Below are 21,525 nucleotides of genomic sequence, written 5' to 3'. Positions count from 1 at the left end.
GGGCCTGGAGCAGTTCCATGCTGTTTATTAGCTCACCCTTGTGCCTGTTTATCCCTGGAATTGCCTGCTAACATCTCCAAGCCAGGTGCAGCAGCACTGGCAGATGAGTTTAAGAGGGAGTGGATTAAGTGAGAAACCCCAGTGCCTGCTGTCCCTGGGTTTGAGTGCTGTATGTCATCCTGGAGTGAGGCTGAATTGTGCATATAAAGGAGCTGTGCCCTGCCATTTCTGCAATGCCTTGTTCAGTGTGTTTGCCCAGTCCTGAGAGGGGCTGGCTTGCAGGAGGCTGCTCGGGATGTCAGCAGCTGAAATTCTGGCTTTCTGCAGAAAATGTCATTCCTTTATTAGAGGGGTTTCTCAGCTTAAAGCCAGACCAGGATATTTAAGTGACAAAGGTTGTTCCTGCTGGAGAACGAGCTTCCCTCGGTCCCTGTGCTCCGTGGTGATCCCTCTGTGGGTGTTGGTGGGTGCTTCACGCAGAGGCTTAAACCGAATCTGTAAATATACCTGTGTCACATGTCTGTGTGTGCTGCACACACACACAGAGGGTTTTCAGCGTGGTCCTTCAATGGCAGGGCTGATTTCACAGGTGGATTGTATTCAAGGTCATTAACAGTGAACTCGGCTGCATTAAGGGCTCCAGGAAAATTCCAAACCGTTTTCTGTTGCTCCCTGGGCGGTTGCTGGTGTTGTTCATGTCAGATCAGGACACCCCTAAAGCAGACACAAGATGTGCTGCTGTAGCTCATCCCAGCTGCAGGACCTCCATCCCTGCAGTCAGGAGCCTGCAGGTCTCTGCCAGGACTCGTGTTTATCTTCCCTCCCTGTTCCCAGAGGCACCAGTGGGTTGTGCTGGATCAGAGCTGCAGCAGGACTCAAGGAAAGCTGTTTTCCAGCAGAGGCTGAGGGCGGTGGCTGCACTCTCTGGAGCTGGGTCTGTCTCTGGAATCAGGATTCCATTGTGTTCTCCTCACCTTGCTTTGCTGCAAGGTGCTCATTTTTATCCCTGCAGTGTTTTCCTGCTCCGCTGTCCCTGTGGTGGGGAGCGGCATCCCAGAAAAGGGAGCCTGAGGTCAGGGAGCGAGGAGCTGCTTTTATCAGAATCAGAACAAGGATGGGGGTTTTCTGGCCCTATAGGTGTGGGATAACAGGCCATTTCATGCTCAATTTAGCTTTATCTGGGATAGATTTGGCTTGTGAGATGCTCAGGATGGGAGAAGTAATAAAGCATAAGTTGGAGTTGAATTTATTCTGGATCAAGCTGTGTGTGTTTCTAAACAGCAGTGGCATAGAAATAAATTAAATCCCATGGCTTGTTCCATCTATATTAAATTACATATCACTCCATCCCGATTTTGGGTTCACTGATTTTTATGGTTGGAACTGCAGCTTTTCCAGTGGCACTTTTTCTCTTCCTTGAGCACTGGTGAATATAGAAAAGATGGAAAATTATGCTGTCAACCAGCCTGTTCCCACTCGTTGTTTATATCCTGGCTGCTCCGTGGATTTAATTGGAATTAACCCTGATTGCAGCCTGTGTACAGGGATCAATGGGAGGTTTTTGTCTAGGCCTGATGCTCGGTGAGGATCAGCTGGTGAGTGCTGTGCAGAAACGCGGCGAGTGGGATTTAATCCTTCCCCCGTCTTCGCTCCACGCTTTTGTTCGTTCCTAGCGCAGGATCCGGCCGGAGCGGGTGATCCATGCCCGGCTCCTGCGGGATGCGCCGCGGGAGCATCGTCCCCACGACCTTCCCCAGGGCCAGTTCTTCTCCAGAGCGTTCCCTCGCTCTCTTGGCAGCTTCCCATGGCTGAAGCGATTCCTTTTTACCTTTCGTGAAGGTTGAGCACTCGCGCTCAGCCTTCGCTAACAGCTCCTTATGTAACAGCCGCCCCAGCGCGGCTCCGCTCCCGCTCCTGCGCCAGACACGGGATTTCTCCGCGCGGTGGCACGGGCCGGACCCGCCGTGGGCTGGGGCCGGGGGCCGGCTCTGGTGTCCCGGGCCCGGACGGGGAAGAAACGCCGCGGGTGAAGCAGGGCAGCCCCGCCGCCTGTCGCGGGCGAGCTGGATCGATGTCGCGACATGCGGGTGCCGGGAGCGGCCGGGCCGGCAGGTGGCGCCAGCGCGGCGGGCGGGGAGGGCCTGAGGGGCAGCGCCGGCCCCGCCGTGAGGGCGGGCTCGGCCTCACCCTCAGGGGTGGTGCCGGCCCCGCCCTGCGCTCCGCGCTGCTGTGGGGCTCGTCTTTCTTTTTTCTTTTTCTTTTTTCTTATTTTAAATTTTATTTTAAAATAAGAAAGCGAGATAAAAGATAGAAAATACAAGAGAAGCCCCGGGTGGGGCGTTGTGAGGGGAGCGCGCGGCCCCGCCCAGGTAAAAGGGCGGCCCCCGGCTCCCCCTTGCCCCTGTATTTAACTGCATTTCTGGTAATAATTGCGTTTTGCAAAGGTGAACTGTAAGTTTCTGTGCTCCTCAAGGTCTCACTGAGCACTGAAGGGTGAAGGGGATTCTCAGCGCTGTTCCTGCTGGGCTCCCAGCGTTGTATAACCTCCCTCCTCCTCCTCCAGAGGTGTCTGCCTCTCTTCTATCTAGTACCCATAAATACATGGAAATCCTAGTCAGAAAACAGAATAAATATGCAAACAGCACCCTGAAAGAGGAGAACTTCACCCCAAGGGTTGCGTTGGTGGGTGCCATGTTGTTCCTGTGGAGAGTTCAAAGTAATGCATCATTTAGTTGGTTTTATCTGGATTAGTTCATAAATAAATTGCCAGGACCGGTCATAAAGTCAGTATTTGCATATGGAGACAGAAATATTAACACATGTTAAAAAGCTTTTGCTTGTCAAATGCTTATGTAGCTTTTTCAGAATCTGTATTTTTTTTTTCCCATCAGTTATTTGCACCATTTTGTAAAGGTATGGAGGTCATTTTTGTGCTTGAGGCCAAGTTATTCACAGTTCCATATGCTTTAACCAACACTCACAGATCTCTAAAGCCAATGGTCTGCTTTTGAAAATGACAGTTGTGGGGGTGTTTTGCTGCACTATTCCATCCATGTTCTGCTTTGTGGAGCTGAACATGACAATCCTGGATGTGTGTATGCAGCAAAGCTTCTGTGCTTTGGTAAAGCACTTAATTTTTTTGAGAATATTTGTTCTCTGAAAGAGTGGTTGGTATCTCCTGTTCTTGATCTTGTCTTCAAGTAAAAGTCACTGATTTTCGAAACCAAGACTCCTGAGCTTGACCTTTCCGATTTTCTTCCAGTATATGAGCACCCTCTAAATGCTTATATTTCTTTGACAGAGGGTTTTAGGAAGAATCTGATGGTGAGGAGAGGCTAAGGAGAAGACTCAGGATGACGACGACAGTAGCGACAGATTACGACAACATTGAGATCCAACAGCAGTACAGCGACGTCAACAACCGCTGGGATGTGGACGACTGGGACAATGAGAACAGCTCTGCTCGGCTGTTTGAGCGCTCCCGCATCAAGGCCCTGGCTGGTAAGCACTGACTTGGGGTTTAGGAAAATAAAAAGATGGGTAACAAAGCTCTCCTTCAAAATACCTCCATCTGGAAGTGTGCAAAACAGCTCACTAGTCCTGGAAAGAGGAATGTGGTAGGTGGAGGTAGTTGTCATGCAGTAAAGAATGATGCATTCTTTGTGAAATGCTTGCTGTCTTCTGCTAAATTCCACTGTCATCAGCAGAGAAATGAAACTGGATTGGATCTTTTCTCATTTGAAAGAAGATTGCGTTTGATTATTGCGTATTAAAGGCTATACATTAACTGCATTTGTTTATAGAGCAAAGAGATTATGTCATGTCCTCTCAGCTCTGAGTCACTGCCCTGCAAAGCAATTTTTATGCATTCTGTAAATGATTTCCTGACTTTTATGGTAGCATGCCCACATTTCTGACCTCTGAACAAAATGTCTTGGCAGTGTGGGACAGGCACAGAAAACAGCTCAAAACTATGCTGAGCATTCTGCTGGTGAAATCTGAGCTGCAGGAATGGTTTTACAACCGACACTTCATAAGGTGTTGAGACAGGTTTATTAAATCAGCTGCACTGAGACAAAGGTATCACCTGTTCCATTTGTGATTCCAATGGGGCTGGGGCTGGAGTGCAGCGTGCCCTTTCTGCTCTCCTCTCTGGCCACGGAGGTGCATCAGATGCCAAACACCTTTATGTGTCAGGCACAGGCCAGGATCAGGTGTGGAGCTCAGCAACAGGGAAATGGAGTAGTTCATGCAGGTGGGCAGAGAGCAGATCACATAACTCTTGCTGGGGATTGTAATGCTATTGACTTAATGGAACTGCTCACGGGGAGGGGACGTGTGTTAAATTTTGCTGCTTTTAATTACAGCAGTTCCCGTCACGGCGTGCATTGGGAATGATAGGGGAAATGCCTTCCCTGGGCAGGGCTGTGCTGAGTGGAGTCAGAAGGAGCTTGCTGGTACCTGTGGAGAGAAATAGAATGAATCTCAGCTTGGGTTGCTTTATTTTAATAGTTTACTCTTGTTTGAGGAAGAAACTGTTTTACTCCTGCCATGTGAGCGGTTGTAGGTTGTATCCTGTTCCTTGGGTGGGAAATGCTTTTAGTACAAAGCTCATGAGCCATGTTTGGGTCCCAGATCTCACCTTACTGCATCTGCTTGTTCCACTTACTTTTATAGCAAGCAGAGCTCCCCACCTGAGTAATGAATAATAAACATGAAACTCTCATTTCAAGGAGAAGTAATGTAAGGAAAGTACTTGAATTATTTAGCTAGCCTAAAACACATACCCATGGCAAAGCAAATAATTTTGCTGAAGATTCAATTCAGATATTTAAACGTTTTCCCCCACAGTATGGTGTATTTATTTTTCTTCTGAATAAGCATTACTCATGATCATTTTAATTTTATACATTTCCATACCTATAATTCTCTGTGGTTGGTGCTGAGAATGCTGTGTGCTGCCAAAACTTGGCTTAGCATCCTGCATTGCTGCAGCACTGCTAGAAAGCTTAATCATGGTGCAGGGAGAGAGGAGTGAGGAGAGGTTTGTATTTCAAATCCAAGGTTATGGTTAAAGGCTGAGCTATGCTACTCCTGGCACTGTTCAACATTTGTTTACAGATATGCTGTCTGGTGGGTAGTCTCCCCTTGCATCTCCCCAGAAAGGCACTGGCAGGTCTTTAACAGCTGCAGCCTGGAGCTGGGCTGGCAATAATCTCTGCCATTGTCCTCTCTCAGTGGGGACAGGCCCTTTCTGGAAAGGTGCTCTCTGACTCAGCTGCTGTCACAGGACTGGGCACAGTGACCACGGGGTGAAAGCCTGGTGCACACACAGTCAGCTGGGGCATGTCAGGAGGTGTTTCTGGGCTCTGCAGCCCCTGTGTGTGAGTGGCTGTCACCATCATTTCCCTCTGTGTGAGCCTCAGTGCTCTCTGAAGCAGCTGTGTGCCACCTTTGGGGTCTGGATTCCCTGAATAACACTGCAGCTTGACTTGGGTGAGAGCTGGCTCTTTGTGGGCACGAGCACCTCCCCACATCTCCAAGCCTGGGCATCCTTCTGACAATGACATTTCTCTGTCCAGAGGTCATGGGTGGGCTGTGTCTCAAGAGTGCCTGTGGCTGTCCCCTTGCAGTGTGTCAGTGACAAGATATCACAAAAGGCTGTCAACATCTTGCAGTCTGTGAAATGCTCATGCATCATCATCATCATCATCCCCTTGTCCTAATAGGAAAGGTTTCAAGTGAACACACCAGGCACTGGTTCCTTGAATTTCATCACCAAGATGCAAGCTGCTGTATTCCAAAGCAGAACAGCTGTGGGCATGTTACAGTGCCTGACTAATGGCTCTGTGTTCTCTGCAGGTGCAGGCATCTCCTTTCCACACTCTTCCACAAGCTGTGAAGTGCCTCTTTGGCGGGGCTTCCATCTCCTGTTCATTCTGCTTCACTGTAATTGAAGTGAAACCTACTTCCTTTGAGGTGAAGCAAGGCAAAGAGTGAGGAAATAAGAAGTGAGGTTTGTAGCCAGTGTCTGATACTCCACTGTAGGAAGAATCCTGATGGCCCCACATTCCATTGGGATGTTGAAATATTTAAACAACAAAGGCAGGAAGTGGTGGTCAGAATAAGCTGTGATTGGAACAATGTCCTGAAGGAAAGCTCAGGTAAAGCAAGTATGATAAAATAATAGGATAAAACCAGTGTTGTTAGTACAGCATCTGATAATCAATGTTATTAAAGCAGTCTGTGTACCATGAAAACCAGAATGCAAAGGGTTCTTTTGGTTTAAAACCAAGAAATCATCTGGGAACTCAACTTTCAATCAGAATCCAGATTTGGAGGGATATGCAACCAGATTGGTTGCCATTCATGTTGAGGTAATTCACTCTGCAACTGATATGAGAAGAAGGTAACTGATCCCTTCTTCACCAAGTAAGGTATCCCACTGTAGGAAATCATCTTTCACCTGTCCTTGCTCTCCATGGTTCTTTGGAAGGTCTTGCTGGAAGACCAGGTAATTCTACCTGCTCTGTAGGAGCCAAAAAGATATCGTGTTTGTGCAAGATTCCTCATTCACAAATCCTCAAGGGTTGGATTTCGTCTGTCTAGGACCATTAGCTAACAGGATTTGTTGTGCAGCTCCTTGGTGCACAAAGCTCTGGCAAAAATCTTAAGAAACAGTTCAGTTGTTGAGCAGAATTTTTCCCACTCAGCCTGTGAGCTGTGAGGCTCAGGTGTGCCATGCTTGCCAGCTCAGGTGCTGTTTTCAGTAGTGTGAGAGTTGTCACCTCCAGAACTTTCCATTCCTTCAGTTAGCTAATTCAATATTAAACTTGGCTACAGTTACTCGCTTTTCTGCTCATTTATATTTTGCCCTTTTATCCTCTGGGTTCATCCAAGTGACCAGAAGGTCTGTGACTCAGCTCTCTGGCCCATGAATTAAAACCAATATCAAAGTTTATGAAATGAGAGGACTTTCCTAATCCTAGTGTGGGCAGGAGTGTGTTCCTTTTCCAGCCTCACCCGTGTGGCCGTGCGTAGGTTGGGGCACTCACTGGTGTTGCACAATGTGGTGTTCACGAGCCTTGCAGGGCAAGCCAGGAGGCTGCATTTGTTGTGCAGCTTTCCTTGGTTGCCCAAAATAGGCTCATCATTCATGCCAGTCCCTTAAATTCTCCCAGCAGCAAGAGGGGGAAAAAAGCATTGAAATTGTTCCTGAAGTTACACTATTGAATTTTTTTTTCTTTCTAATATAATGCAACAGCCATTTCATAAGGTTAAAAAAAAATTAGAGAAAACTTCTAGTGGGAAAGTTCTGGGTACCTTAAGTGGGGCTAATTAGCCCCTTGTGGCCCTGATATTTGAGCCATTCCCCTCACAGCTGCAGTGCAAAAAGTCAGCAGTACAACCCCACAAAGAAGTGAAAAGGAAGATTCTGCTTCTAGTACTGACTAGGTATCACACACCTGCCTGGCCCTGCTGTCGAGCATCTCTCTCATAGCAAAATTTCTGTTTCACTCTGAGCATACAGAATGAATTTCAGGTCTCAAACCAATAAAAAAGGGCAAAGTACAATGACTTAGAGCTCAAGAGAACAAACATTGGATTTGTTCTTGGCTTTGAAAGAGCATACTGAGAATAAGCTCTTGCAGGGCGTTTCCTAAGTATCCTGTCCCTGAGCTGTCCAGAACTTAAAAATCAGTCACTAATTTTAATAGCAGCAAGTGATAAGAAAGGAGAGCTCAGCATTATAGTGATGCTAGTAAATCAACTTGAGAGGGCATGTGAAGGATTCACTTGAGACTAAACAGAAATAAAAGAGCAGTGAAATCTGCTCTGCATGGGTGTGGCAGAGCTGGTTGTCAGCCCATGGGTTTGTTTGGAGCTACAGGCTAACGCAGGCATACCCAGCTGAGCATGAAAAAGCTTATTTTCAAAAATCTTGTTTTGCTCAGATAAAAGTCGATGGAATTATTTCAACAAAAGCTTTTCCAAATGTTGACCTCACCCTATGCTTTCCTTCTGGATTTTGCTTCTGGAACAATTTCTTGTGTCGTTTCTGCCCCTCTCAGAATGCGCAGTTGTTAGAAGCAGCAGTGTCATTTGGTGTGCTGTGTGTCGTGCAGGCACAAAGGGAAGGAGCAGGGCAGCAGAGAGGCTGCTGTACTGCCACATGTCACCTGTGGTGCTGGCTAGGACTCCTGATGAGTCTCCTTATCAGAGAGCAAGGAAAAGCTCAGCTCATCTGCCACTGTGCATTAATGTGCTGGCTTTTAAAGTTCTCTTGGAGAACTGCTTCTAAAGCAGATAGCAAAAACCAGATAATAAATAATACTTTGTTCTTAGTGGGTTTATTTTTAAAGATTATCAGCAGACTGACCCAAAAAGAAGAGCCAGTATCTCTGTGAAATATAAAATAACCCACAAGTAGAAGCAAACAATGTATTCAATGATAGAAAATGTAGCTCAGTACTTAGGTAATTTGTATCTTGCTGCTGTAACAAGGTGATCTTTGGTTTCAGTTGGGCATGGCTGGGGGGTTTGCCCTCTCTCTCTTTAGAATCCAAGAAGTCATGTTGCAAACTACAAGGTGTAAGTCAGGTTCTTGGTAGTTTGATTAGATCCCTGGCCTTGTGCAGCCTCCTGAGTAGAGAGCCAAGCTGCTGAGAAGTCCTGCTGAATGTACCTTAGGAATTGTCTGGAACTGCGTGTGCCTGTCTGCTCCATGGACAGGATTTAAGAGTACTTAGTAACAGAGTGGTGCATGACAGTGGTTGCATCCTGGTGAATGGCTGTAATCTGGCATGCATTGTTCAGGCAGGATGAGCTGGGGCTGGAAAAAGAGGATTATTGTTTCTTTGGGGACGGAGCAGGATAGGAGCAGCTCTGGCAGCCCCAGTCCGGAAAGTCTGAGTGCTGCCGTCATTTTGCGTCTCCACTGAAATCCTTTCCGCACTCAGCACTGCTGAGTTGGACACGTATACAGGAGAGCCCAGCATCTTGCCAGCATGAACCTGTGTTGATTGATCCCTGGATCCTGGAATTCCTGTTCTTTAAGCTCCTGGGCTGGAATACAGGTCCATATCTTCTTCTCATAGTTCCTTGAGGAGAGCTCCAGGCATCAGCCAGTCCTTATGCTCAGAGGACTCTGTACCTGGACAGCAATGCAGTAATTTAACAAAATAAGGTACAAGAGAATTCTGTGCTCTAGTTAAGCCTAAATATAAAAAGCCATCTGTACCCAGAGAAAGCTGATGCATGTGTGCTGACTCTGTGTGCATAGGTGTGTTTGCCTTTGGGATATTACCCGTGAGCTGAGCATGGAGATAATCCTGCAGCATGTCAGCCTGCATGGCCATACCCAGACATTTCAATGCCATGGCACTGCCCTGACTTCCAGAGGGAGCTTCCTTAGGTGGGAGCTGTGCCTTCATTCCCAGAGCAGCACAGCACATTGCTCTCCTGTCTACTCCAGTTTTCCTCATCCATTCATCCCCATGGCATTAGAGAAGAGTAAGAGCACCAAGGGACGTGCTTTTGGCTGCCCAAAACACTGAGCTGAGTGGGAGGCAGTGTTCAGCATCAGCAGGGCAGGAGTTGTGAAGGGGGGGTAAAGAGCTCTGGCTGCAGCAGCTGCTCTGGGAAAGGAGAAATGCTCCCTGGGAGACACCCTCTGTGCAGTCAGTGAGAGCTGAGCCAGGCACTCTTAAGCCTGGGATAATATGCTGAAGCTGACAATTTAGAGGAGACCTCCCAGCCAGATTGTTACCTGGTATAAACTGTGTTCTCCCCTGGCTGCTCTGAGGCCATGCTGTCTTACACCAGCTGGGAACCTGACCAGAGATGGCCCTTCATGGGAAACCTGAAGACTGAGAAGGCTGCTAATGTTCTTTGCTGTTGGAGTCAATGTTTTAGGGATATTTAATACAGGGAAACCATGAGACCCTTCACTGTAATAATGAGGTTGTTTTTAGATAATTTGCTAAATAATCTTAATGGAAAGGATTTCTTCTGTGTAGAAACTACATGCCAATATTGGCAATATATATATTTTTTAAGGTTATGACTTCTCTCAGGGGTGAGCTTAGCTGTGGATGAATTTCAAAACATAGTCATGAGTCTGTAATTCAAAAGAAGTCTTTCCACAAAAAATGTGTATGCAGAAGAGAATGTTCTCATCTCATGTCTTTAGCATCTAACTAGCAATGTTTCTGTATTTATGTTATTTATTCAGCCAAATCTGCAGTGTGCCTTGCATTTTCCCCTTCTATTTGTTGCTGGGATACTGCCTGAAAGCACTCCCTGAAGTATAAATAATGTCTAACAGAGCACACTGCAAAGTGAAATTCGTGCAGGATTCAAACATGTTTACTAATTTCTGTTAACCTTGGAGCTCTTCTAATGGGGAAAGATTAGTGATGAAATCATTCCCTGGGATCAGAGCTTTGATTCTTATCTTGAGGTAATATCCTGGAGAGACATAAACCCAGATTGCCTGGAGATGAATTTCCTTGGTGGGGAAGAGGCAAAACGAACAGGAATGGGGATGAGAAACCAGCCATGTAGAGAGGGTGATGAAAATCCACTTGTAAGTTCCACTTCTTTAGTTCCCAGCATTCTCCCTGACAGTTTCCAGCTCTTTTAGTGAGCAAGGCAATCACTACTAATTTTTTTGTCAACCACTTTGTATGTGTATGTTGTGTGAGGATTTTTTCAAGTTTTTCTTCCTTTATTAAGCCTTGAAGGCAGAGAGGTGTCAAGTGGCAGTGTTTGCACATCCCTTTGTACAATGTATTATTTTTTCAATACATCATATAAAAATGAAGTTGGTTGCTCTGAATAATAATTTCATGAGCTGGACACAGTTAATACTTGTCAACTGATCACTGTGCTTTTTTGTGGAAAGTGGCAATTTCTAGATAGGAACATACTCTGGCTTGTGGAGATTTTAAAAGATCACTGTATTCTACTGCTTGTTTCCATCCAATTTCCATTTCACTCAAGAGTAGCAAGACGTTGAACTGTCATGCCTGAGTGATTATGGTGTAGCAACAGTGTATCTGTGTTCCTGGTCAGACTGAAAAGAAAAAGAAAGAGAAACAAAATGGTGCAAAAGGGAGAAAAAGGAGAGTGGGCATTTCTGTGTCTCCCTCCCATAAATATAAACATAGGTGCAATTCAGGTGGAAAGCAAAGGAGACAGAGGCAATGACAATAATGCCAGCTTCTGAAAAAGCAAATCAAAACCCATCAAAAAGAATTTTCTGCATGAAAATGAGCAAGTGTTTTCATGACAAAATTTCCCAGCCAGTAGTGTGTTAAGTTGTACCTGTGCAGTGTGCTTTGTTTGAACAGGCTTTGTAAGGGCTGTCCATCTATGGCAGGGAGCAAGCCAAGTGCATTCCATTGGCAACAAATAGAACCTGGGAATGTAGTTACAGCTTTTCAGGGTGAGTTCATGGAGTATGGGAAGCAGTACAGACTGGAATGCAAACCCACAGAAACAGAAATTTCTTCTGAAATGTTCTGCAAGTGCCTCCTGTAGCTCTTCCCTGCTGTCCTTCCTGGCAGGTGTTTGATTCGTGCAGTTAGCAAGGACATGCTGTTACAAAAGTCATGTCAACTTCCCTGTTAATCTGGGACTTGTGTAAACTGAAACCTGAAACCAGGTGGAACTGACCCAGTTTCAGTAATAAATTGATATTCTGGCCTGGTTTGTGAGAAAATTCCCAAAGGTTTTGGTCTCAGATGTCACAACCTAGAGATTCACCTGGAGCCCAAAGCTGGTTTGTACCTGGGACTCAGAGCTGAGCTGCTGGAAGGCCAGCCCAGACATGGCAAAAGGAAGGGATGTAAACAGACCCTTCTGTGATAAAAATCCTTGTCTCCTACTTTTTCATGGGCCTCTTTTCCCTGCCTCTGCATTGCACTGGCTCTCCAAAACCCGTGTGAGTCACAGAGAATGTATCTGAAAGGGACTGGGAGGAACCAATGACAGGGTATTGCCACTGTCCTAAAATCTCCTTTAAACAGAAACATTGAGATACTTTCTGCAGTGGAAATATTACTGAAGAGGACATCTCTTGGTTTGCTTGTGTTCATTTCACCATTTCAGCAGCATGTGAGAGAGTTACCAAGTGTTGCAGGACATGGCAGGTTACAAACTGAAGGCTTCTGTTCCCTCCAATACCTGCAGCAGAGATAATGAGCTTGGCAGCTCATTTCTGCTTGGTGTGTGGGCTGCTGCTCCCTGCTTCCAGCATCTCAGATAAAAACTGGAGGGAAACCAGCTAACTCTTCAGGATTCATGTTATGCAAATTGTCAAATAGGGTAAAAATAACTATTTCCTATTATGTTCTAGAACAATCCCCAGCAAAACCTCTCTCTCTTTGCTCCAATATATAAAGAAAGGTTTTGTTTTTACTGTGAGGATGGAGGTAAGGGTGATAATGAGTTTTGAGTTCCTAATTGTAGCACTTAGGGGATGTGTAGGAACTTTACCCAACTTCAGGAGAGGAGAAAAACGTTACGTGATTTCTCTGGCATTTTAGTTTAATAAATCATCCTTTTTATCTTGGCCTTTTAATTTTTTTTTCTTTTTTTTTTCCCTAGTTAGCCACCAACTAGAGAATTTACAAGAGCAAAAAAGAGTAAAGACAAGGGTGATGATTAACCAGACTCATAATTATTGTAAGCTCTGGCTTAGAAACATTGATAATTAGGAATTTGGAAGGCACTTTTGCTGGATCTAACACTAGTTTCTTCCTTAGAAAGCCCAGTTTTTTCTCCTTTGTGTCAGATCCTGTTCACTTCAGCAGCATTTTTCAGAACCATGTAAAGACAGAGCCCAGGAGAGACCCTTTTGTGTTCTGGGGTAAGCAGCTGTTTCTAAATGTTGCTTGTACATTCATAATATTATTGTAATCAACCTCTTGTTCTCCTTGAGGCTTTGCAAAGCTCTGATCATGTCAGCTAGGACACTCTGCATTATGGCTAAGTGGATAATCACTTGTGTTTTATTCACTCTGAACAAGTACACAAGCCATCATCACCTGGCAGGTGCTGTGAGACTGGGACAATTCAAACTGTGCCAGCAAAAGTTATTACACAGTTATGGGCAAAACATTGAGAACAAAATTTAGAGAACAAAAAAACCCAAAAACAAACCCCCAAACCCAGCACTCCCCTCCCTTCTCAATATGCTAAGATTAATATATGATCTGGTCCTTCTTTTTCTCCACTACTGTAATCACTAATGAATTACACCATGGACCATTTCCAGCTGTGTTGATGTGATATGCTGCACTTGGCCCAGCACTCCAAAGCTATCTATGGCTTTAAAGCATTCAATCCCCTCCATAACATATTATCTAATTAGTGTTGTCAAGGGCTTAGCCAGTTAAAGATAAACAGGGAAAATGAGTAGAACTGGGGTGTCACAAAGGGCTTTGTGCATGCAGAGCCTTGTGGTCGATCCGGTGCATCGTGGCCACACGGCAGCAGGCAAGGGCTCAGGTTCACTCATTTGCAGGCAGCAGCAGCCCGATGGATTAGGCTTGGTGTGACTCACACCGATGGGGAGCTGGCAGGGTGCCCATTTGGAAGCAGCCTTGCTACATACGGTGTAGCATTTCACAAACACAGACATGTCCCCATTTTGCTTTGCTCTTTCCACTGAATTCCCACCAACCTGTTCAGCAGAGCCTTTAAGATGAGCGGCAGTACCCAGCAGAGCAGCAGGGAGGCCCTGGCAGCTGAGCCTGGCACCAGGGCCAGCCCCAGGAGCTGAACCATCAGCAGCAGAGTCTGTCACATCTGCTGCTGGGGGGCACATTGTTCTGCTAAATGCCAACCTGGATGGCAGCTCACATGAGGTCAGACACTCACAGCACAGCAAGTGCTGCTGACAACACATCAGGTGTCTCTGTTTATCAAACCTTGAACAAAATAAGCTCAGTTCAAGCACAAGTTCCACCCTATTCACTGTGTAGCCTGCATTGCTCCATAGCTGCTGCAATTCCTTCCCTTTAAGGTAGTGTTTAGTGCTGCTGGGCAGGCCAGAATTGGGAGGGACAGAGAGGGGACAGGGATAAAAAAATATATTAAACACCAAATTTTGTTCAGTATCTCCTGAACTTGCCAGCTTCAGTGGGTCCCACAGGGGAGAAGCTGAAATGTAAATGTGTGTGTGTGGTGTTAATGCTTCATGATGGGTTGGGTAAGGCCAGTCTGTGTTTTATATGGGCCTAAGCTGAATAAGTATTTTTAGGTTTCGATATTTTCCTTTTGTAATAATTTACTTCTTAATATTTTTAACAATGACCACATGCATTAGTGCATTGCCTGCCAAAGGTTTTGGGAAAGCTTTCAGCTGGGGAAAAGTTCCTGACTTACGGCCTTCATGGCATTAAAAATGCTCCAGTTTCCCCGTCAGTCACTTGGACTTTAGTTTTACCTTCTGAGCTCACATAGCAACACCTGTTTGCTCAAGGTGGGACAGAATGAGTTTATATGCCTGCAGGTAGGGCCTGGCTGCCTGCCTGCTCTTGAGGAGAAGGGTTTGCATTTAATTATAACTTAGGTCAGGCATGGCAGGCAAAAGCTGCTGTTGGTAGGAAGCTGCAGGAGAAATATCCGTGATGGAAATAAGCCTGTACTTGTGTGCTGGGCTAAACGTGCTCCTCCAGCTCAGCAGAGTTCACTTGCTGTGCTAAAGGCTCAGCTTACCCAGCTCTGCTGCTGGGAATTTGGGTGCCTTTGGTATTTTGTGCTGCCCTTCTTGCCTGGAAAGCCCATGGCCAGGGCTGGTGGGGGTGCCTGTGTGCTGCAGGACAGCTGGCTGCACAGAGATTATCAGGGGAGGGTTTAGCAGGAGCCATATCAGCCCATTGTTGTCTGGAGAGCAGCATCCTGCCTGCTGGGGCTGCAACTGCAGGTGCTTCCTCAGGTCCCCCTGACTCCTTCCAGACGTGTTTTTAGGGCATGAGCCTGCAGGGCCTGGTCCCCTACGCAGCCACTTTGCTCCCTGGTACTGTAAAACCTGTCTGGGGCAGCTGAGGATTCCTTTGTGACCAAGTGGGTAGTGCTGAAGGCGTTGAAGGCCAGCTTTCAGAAATGTTTTAGGCTCTGCTTGAGTTGTGCTGTAGTACCAGGAGTCTTGTCTAAATACAGCTATACTGAAATAAAGGGAGGCACTGAAATACCCCAGTAAAAGCCCTTCTGTATCAATATAAATAACTATGGACTAGAGCTATGGTGGTACTTTAGTAAAACAGTATAGTTGAAAGCCATAAATATTTTAAATGCATTTATGACCTCAGGAGTAGTGTGCCAGACATTTTCAACAGTCCAAGTGTTTTTGGAAACCCCAGTTTCAGCTGAGAAATGTCAGCTTCCATCACTTCTCACTAAATTGGCAGTGTTCATGGTTGGATTTGTGCACATTTGTTCCTGATGTGCTGGTAGTGGCTGGTTGAATTTCCACCTTGCACCAAGCAGGACCTTGGTCTGCAGTGAGGAGGGGAGTGGGTTGAGCCTCTCCCACAGAAATTGTCCTTACAGAAATTACTATATGGCTCAAACCTTGTGAAATGACAGTATCAAAACAAAGGCAACATTTTGAAATGTTTAATGAAGGGATGGAGTGGGAGGAGGAGAGAGAACATGGATTCCAGTGGAAAGGAATTTGGAAATGCAAGAAGAAAAGAGAAAACATTTGTGTGAACATTATCAGCAGTTTTAAAAATGAGCAGGCAAATGTTATATACCGAGACTATGAATGTGGAATTGACCTTTTAATTTCACTTACAACTAAGTGAGGGCTGGGAGCTCAAGTCCCTGAGGGAAAACTGACATCCTGTATCTAATACCATCTGCAGGAACTGGCTTCCAGGCCCAAGCCCAGCTGCTGCTGCCGCTGTGCACGTTTGTGTTTCGGCAGGGTATTGAGGTGCCAGTCAGAGCTCGGCGAGGCATCCTCATTTACGTTAGAGCCCTCCCCCTCCGCGCACAGCCCATTAATCTCGCAGTAATACCCAGCACACTGATAACTGGGCAGGGAGCCACATGCACAGGGCATGTCAAAATCCTCAATATCGTCAAGTAACATAAACCGAAGTGACAGGAATTGCCTGTTTAAAGAACCTTTCGACAAAGCTTTCGTTTGTTCCCGGTGTGCTGGAGCGTACATCTCCCCGCGTCCCCTCCTCGCCTGGTGCTAAATACTGAATGAGCGCTTCTGTGTGCGTGTGGTGCTTCTGTAAGCCGACAGCCCCGCAGATAAATAAAGAAAAGTGCCCTCCTTTTCAAGTGATAGTAATCTGAGACTTTTCCGTTACATGAGGCTCCTAACAAAAGGTTGTAATTCCAGCTGGGAAGGTACCACCGTGCGCGGCGGCGGGCCGGGACCCCGCGGCAGCCGCTCCCGGCGCGGCGGAAGGACTCGCTGGGGCGTTGCATGAGCCGGGCCGCTCTTCCCCTGCTCCGCCGCCCCTTCGCCCTTGGTACAGCCTTCCCTTGCTCCACCGTGCCGTATGGTAATCGAGTGACATCAGCCTGCGCCCGGGCGGCTGCTGTTTATATTACAAACCAGCAGAAAGGTCTGAGGTGTGCGCGGCTCCTGGGAGCGCCGGCCAGGGCGGCAGCGCGTGGCTCCATGCTGCCTTTGCCTCGGCCTGAATCGCACGCTTGATTTTATTTCACTTGGTTTCGCCAGAGCCAGACGAGCATTTGAACCAGATTCAAGCACTTAAGAGGTGCCTGTTGTGGAACTGGGAAAAAAAAAAAAACCAAAAACCACCCTCTTGGTGCTTTACGTTTGAATCCATTACAGAGAGCTTGCCGCCAAGCCACACTGCTGGATTTTGAACCGAAGCTGTTATTTACTTAGGGCTCAGGGGGGAGCGTTTTCGCTAGGGACTGACGCCAAACTACTGGAGGAAGCTGGGATTTACCTGGATGTGTGGTAAAGAAACTTGTGGTTCCTTTATGCTGCAGTTCATCGTATCCCTGCGCTACCTGTAAATGGAATTACAAAAATCAACCAGTATGCCCGGGCCGTTGTCCCCAGGATACGCAGCTCAGGTGCCGTATAACTATAACCAGTTAGAAGGACGATTCAAGCAGTTACAAGGTAAGCCTGTGCGGGGTTTTTGGAGGTGTTGCCATGCTGTGATCCTTGTAAACATGTTAGTCCGGGCTTATTCGACTTGCACCAAGGTGTTGGTGAGAGGACGAAATTCGTGCTGTGGGAAAAAGCTCCGAGTTCTTTTAAGGGACACTCTGTGGCTTTTCTCACTCCGAAGGTGTCCCGAGCCTTACACGGGGTTCAGGTGTGTGTCCAGCCTCTGAGCCTTGCAAAGAGGGCTAAGCCACACCACGTCTCTTAGAACAATAAGCGGGAGAGTGAAGAAGCAGCCTGCTATTTATTTTATTCTTAAATAAAGTACAGTTAAAAGCGACCATCACTCAGAAATCCTGGCTGTGTTTGGGTGCAGTTTGCAGAGCAAGGGCCCTTTCCAACCCCTGCGTACCTCCTGCAAAGGCGGGTGGCTTCACTTCTTCAAACGAAGAGCAGTTGCATAATTCCCTAACGAATGCGTTTGCTCACGTTATAGATATCTGAGAAAGCACTCGTGTACTTTAATATTCCCAGTTTTCTTTGCTTTTAGACAGGGAGAATGTCCTTTAATATGTTCCCCTTAAACTCCCAGTCTGTGTAAGAAGCAGAGGGTTTTTTGGGGGTGCCGTGTGCTCTCTGCAGGGAGGGTAGGCCTCGGCCCGGGCTGCAAACCCCCGGTGCAGGGGGAGGATGGTGCCCAGCAGCTCTGTGCCTCAGGCAGGGTAAAACCAGCCCTGCTGTTTCTCTGTGGAAGACACGTCCCAACAATGAATGAACTCTGGGATTGCAGTTGCAAAATAAAAAAGAATTCTTCACTGAAACCAAACCTCCTCCTCTAGATCCATGTGACTCTGGAGATAGTCCCAGAGCAGCCTGAGTACAGTGAAGTGCTGCCCTTCTGTGCATGTTTCTTAATTTACTCTGGTCTGTGCTGCAAGTGTGGTCTGTGGTTCCTGTCAGAGAGGGGGCAAGAGCTTGGTTAGTGCAAAGACTGTTCCTATTTGCCGGCTTAAGGAGGGAGGGAAAAAAAATCTTTCATTCATAGCACTTGGTTTATCTTGTAAACTGGCTCACAGCAATGGCTGCACACTGCATGTAACGAGGCAAAATGACAGCATCCTAAACACTGGGAACATGGAAATTCCTGGGACAAGGCATGGAAAATCCAGGCTCCAAACCTGCACACAAGGGAATACATTACAGGCTTTATCTTGGACATCTGTCAGGTCTTAGGCTGTGGTACTTGTGCTGGAAAGAACTAAGTTTGTGGCATGAAGAAAAACCTGGCTCATGCCTCTTTCTTTGCTGCTTTAGTTAGCAGTCTAAAGAAGGCAGATTTTATCATTTTCAGGGTCACTGCTTCAGGAATCCATTATCTGTGTGTTTACATCACACTGAAAGAGGAAAGCAGACTGCATTGTTGAAAGCACAGAAAGTGAGTTTTCCCTTCAGTGGAATGCACTGAGTTGACTTAAAAAGGTTAAAAAAAGATGCAGTGCTCTCCCTAAAGTACTGCAATTTCCTCCAGCAGAAGAGATAAAGTGCAGTAAATTCTGTGCAGTGTTGCAGCAGACCATCCTGTGGCTGTTTATTCACATCACAGGCTTGAAAAGGAGTGCTGCCAGTGATCTTGTTCAGGGTGGAGCATAGGTGCAGGCAATGTTGTAAATTATGCACCAGATACTCCATGAAATGCTAAATAACCATACAAAATATCGTGTGTGATGGAAAGGGAGTGGCTTAGCTCTGCTGACACAAGAGGTCTTTCCTCGGATTAGTGGCTCTTTGCTTGAAGAATGTCTACAAAGCCATTGTTTTGGAGTTGTAAGATTTTCAGGGCATTCCTGCTGGAAGGCTCTGGTGGGAGCAGGGAGAGTTCTGTGGCACTGGGCAAGGCTCAAGCCCAGCACAGATGAGCTGATTATATGTAATTTTTTTAAATTAGAGATTTATCACCACTTTTACCTCTCTCACAATGGAGGTGTACAAACAAGTAGAGCAGACGCATTTCAAATAATCAGATACTCCTTGATAATTGTTTCTCCCCTCCTGCTCTGGGTAGGAGGGTTCTCTGGAGCAGCACCAGCATTGGCACCACACAGATTAACTTCTGCTCATGTCCTTCACACACTGAATTTACCCCTCTTTTCTTCACAGTTCCTACAGTTACCATGTGAATCCCCAACTTTGCACTAGATTATAGCAAGGTACTGTTTAGATCTAGTAAATGTTGAGATTTCCTCAAAAAGGCACTTGGGAATATATTGTTTTATCCAAAATAACACAGAGCAAGTGCTCAGGCCCTGTACAAAGATAATGGGTAGAATACAAGTCTCCCTGATCTCCTCTTTCCTAAGATAGACAGCACATGAGGTTTGACACTGCCAGCTTCACATGAGGAGAGGAGCCAGCCTAATTCTGCCCCAAAATGCTGTGGACAAAGCAAATTCACACCATACCTGATTCCCTGGGCACTCCTATGTTCCACCTCTTTTAAATGCCTTGAAGTGATGATTGTAAGGAAGCTAGATGATGGTTGTGGGGTGATTGAAGCAGATTTTCCAGCCGAGTAGTGAAAGCCAGTGCAGATTGTGGGACTGCACTGAAGGGACCAGACTGGCTCCTTCTGCCCTCGGAAGGGTCACCTGGCAGGGGATCCCAGCTCCCATTTGCCTTGATGGGCCAGAGAGAAGCAGGATGTGGCAGAAGCCATTGCTAGGAGTGAATCAAGACTCTCTTTGTGTCAAAAGAAGCCCTGAAGGCCAGTGTGGATAATCCAGGAGTTTAGCATACTTGAGAGTGCCAGTGAGAATGCTGGCACAGGTGTGGGGAGAAAAATGTTTTAGCAAGTTGTGTTTCCTTTATTAAGTTTCAGTAAGTTCCTATTATGCTTAGTTCACCTGGTCCTGGAATGATAAGTGAGCGATCCTATCAGTGGTTGCTATCATTTAAAGCTAGGCGTGGAGTTTTGGTTCTCATGGCCACTTGTGCAGTGCAGAGGGATCAGGTTGCACGGCTGCAGTTACTCCTGCAAGTGAAGACAGAACCCCAAAACTTGTTTGTGGGAAACACGTTGCCGTGGAGCTTGTGCAGGTTCAGTGGAGAGTTTGTCCTGCTACGTTTAAGAATTAAATGCAAATTAAGCCAGATATTTTGTTGTTGTTGTTATAAAAGGAAGGCTGTCACCCGTGCTATGGTAATGTGGCAGGATCCTGTGGATTGTTGTAGGAGCTGTCAGGAAGAGGTTAACACGAGTCAGGAATTTGGAAGGAGATCCCTGCAGCTGTATCACCTTGCAGCGGGAAGGGCCACGGGGAAGCAGCTTTCATCACTGCTCCAGGGCTCCTTCCCTCCCGGTTAGCAGGACAGTGGTATTTATTAACTTCGCTGGCATTCGGGAGCTGGATGACTCTATCAGCTCCTGCCCTGTCATTGGAAAGTTGGGTCTCAGCTCCGGGGCTGTGCCCGAGGTGTGAGATTTCCAGTGGTAATTACAAATGTGAAATCTTGGGGGGATGGGGGTGAGCTAGATCGGCACTCCTGATAAGTGCCAGAGGAAAGGCAGCTTTCAAAGGAGCTCTGCCGTGTGTCCTGCTGTGCGGGACATTTCAGGTTTGGGCATTTTTGTAATGCTGCCTTTCAGGCTGGACACCGGGTATTTATTGAGAGCCTGGTGTGTTTTGGTGCTCAGGCTGCACGAGACAAAGTGCCTTTATTTTGAGCCGTGTCAGAAATAGTATGTTTGAAAAACTGGACACTGGAATAAGCTGTAGGAAAGGTGAGCTGCCTTTCTCATCAGAGGTGTTTAAGATCAGTAGTTCTAAACTCTGTTTCATGGGGGTACAAAGCTGACTGTGGCTGCACAGCACTACCTGCACCAGGAAAGGCAATGCAACTGTATTTTGGGTGTCTGGGGCAAAGCCCTTCTCTCTGATAAAAGAGCCTTTCAGCAGAGGAGCTCCTTGGCTTGGAATCCTTTGATCTGCAATGACCCAAGGAGGTTTGGCATAAAAAGAGACACACATCATTTCAATTTTCAAGTGGCCACTGGTAATCAGCTTGATCATGTATGAATATATGTGTAGGTTGGTTCCCATCCATGCTGAAGGACAGCCGGAAGATTTTCTTGGTTTTCTGTTCCCAAGCAGGGCTTTCCCACAGCTTTTGCTGCAAGAAAATCTTCCCCCAAATCCCTGTCTATGCTCAAGGTTAAACAGGGAGTTCCTGCTGCCAGCAGAGCAGTTTGCAGGAATCTCAGTGCTGTCCTGCACTAAGGCAGAGACTCCTCTGTGACACCAGGGTCCTGGGAGCTGCTCCCGTGGGTGCCCTTTGAGCAGCAGTTCCAGCAGTGCCTTCCTGATTTTCCTTGGGAAGGTTTGAGTCTCCTGGGAGCAGTGACCTGCATA

At 46.7% G+C, this 21,525-nt stretch overlaps 1 protein-coding gene across 2 annotated transcripts in view; it reads left to right on the top strand.

Annotated features, from left to right (window-relative positions):
• The window catches only part of SPTBN1 (spectrin beta, non-erythrocytic 1), a 115,225-nt gene that overhangs the window by 30,033 nt on the left and 63,667 nt on the right, over nucleotides 1-21,525 (top strand). For both annotated transcript variants that reach the window (XM_058802132.1, XM_058802131.1), the window contains exon 2: nucleotides 3,302-3,501. In XM_058802132.1, the coding sequence (XP_058658115.1) occupies nucleotides 3,354-3,501 (148 nt within the window). In that variant the 5' untranslated portion in view covers nucleotides 3,302-3,353. The remainder of the gene's footprint in view (nucleotides 1-3,301; nucleotides 3,502-21,525) is intronic.

This window comes from Ammospiza caudacuta, chromosome 3 (genome assembly GCF_027887145.1).
Source record: "Ammospiza caudacuta isolate bAmmCau1 chromosome 3, bAmmCau1.pri, whole genome shotgun sequence".
Taxonomy (NCBI): Eukaryota; Metazoa; Chordata; class Aves; order Passeriformes; family Passerellidae; genus Ammospiza; species Ammospiza caudacuta.
The sequence above is the reverse complement of the archived record's forward strand: the minus strand, read 5'-3'. Positions and strand labels throughout refer to the sequence as shown.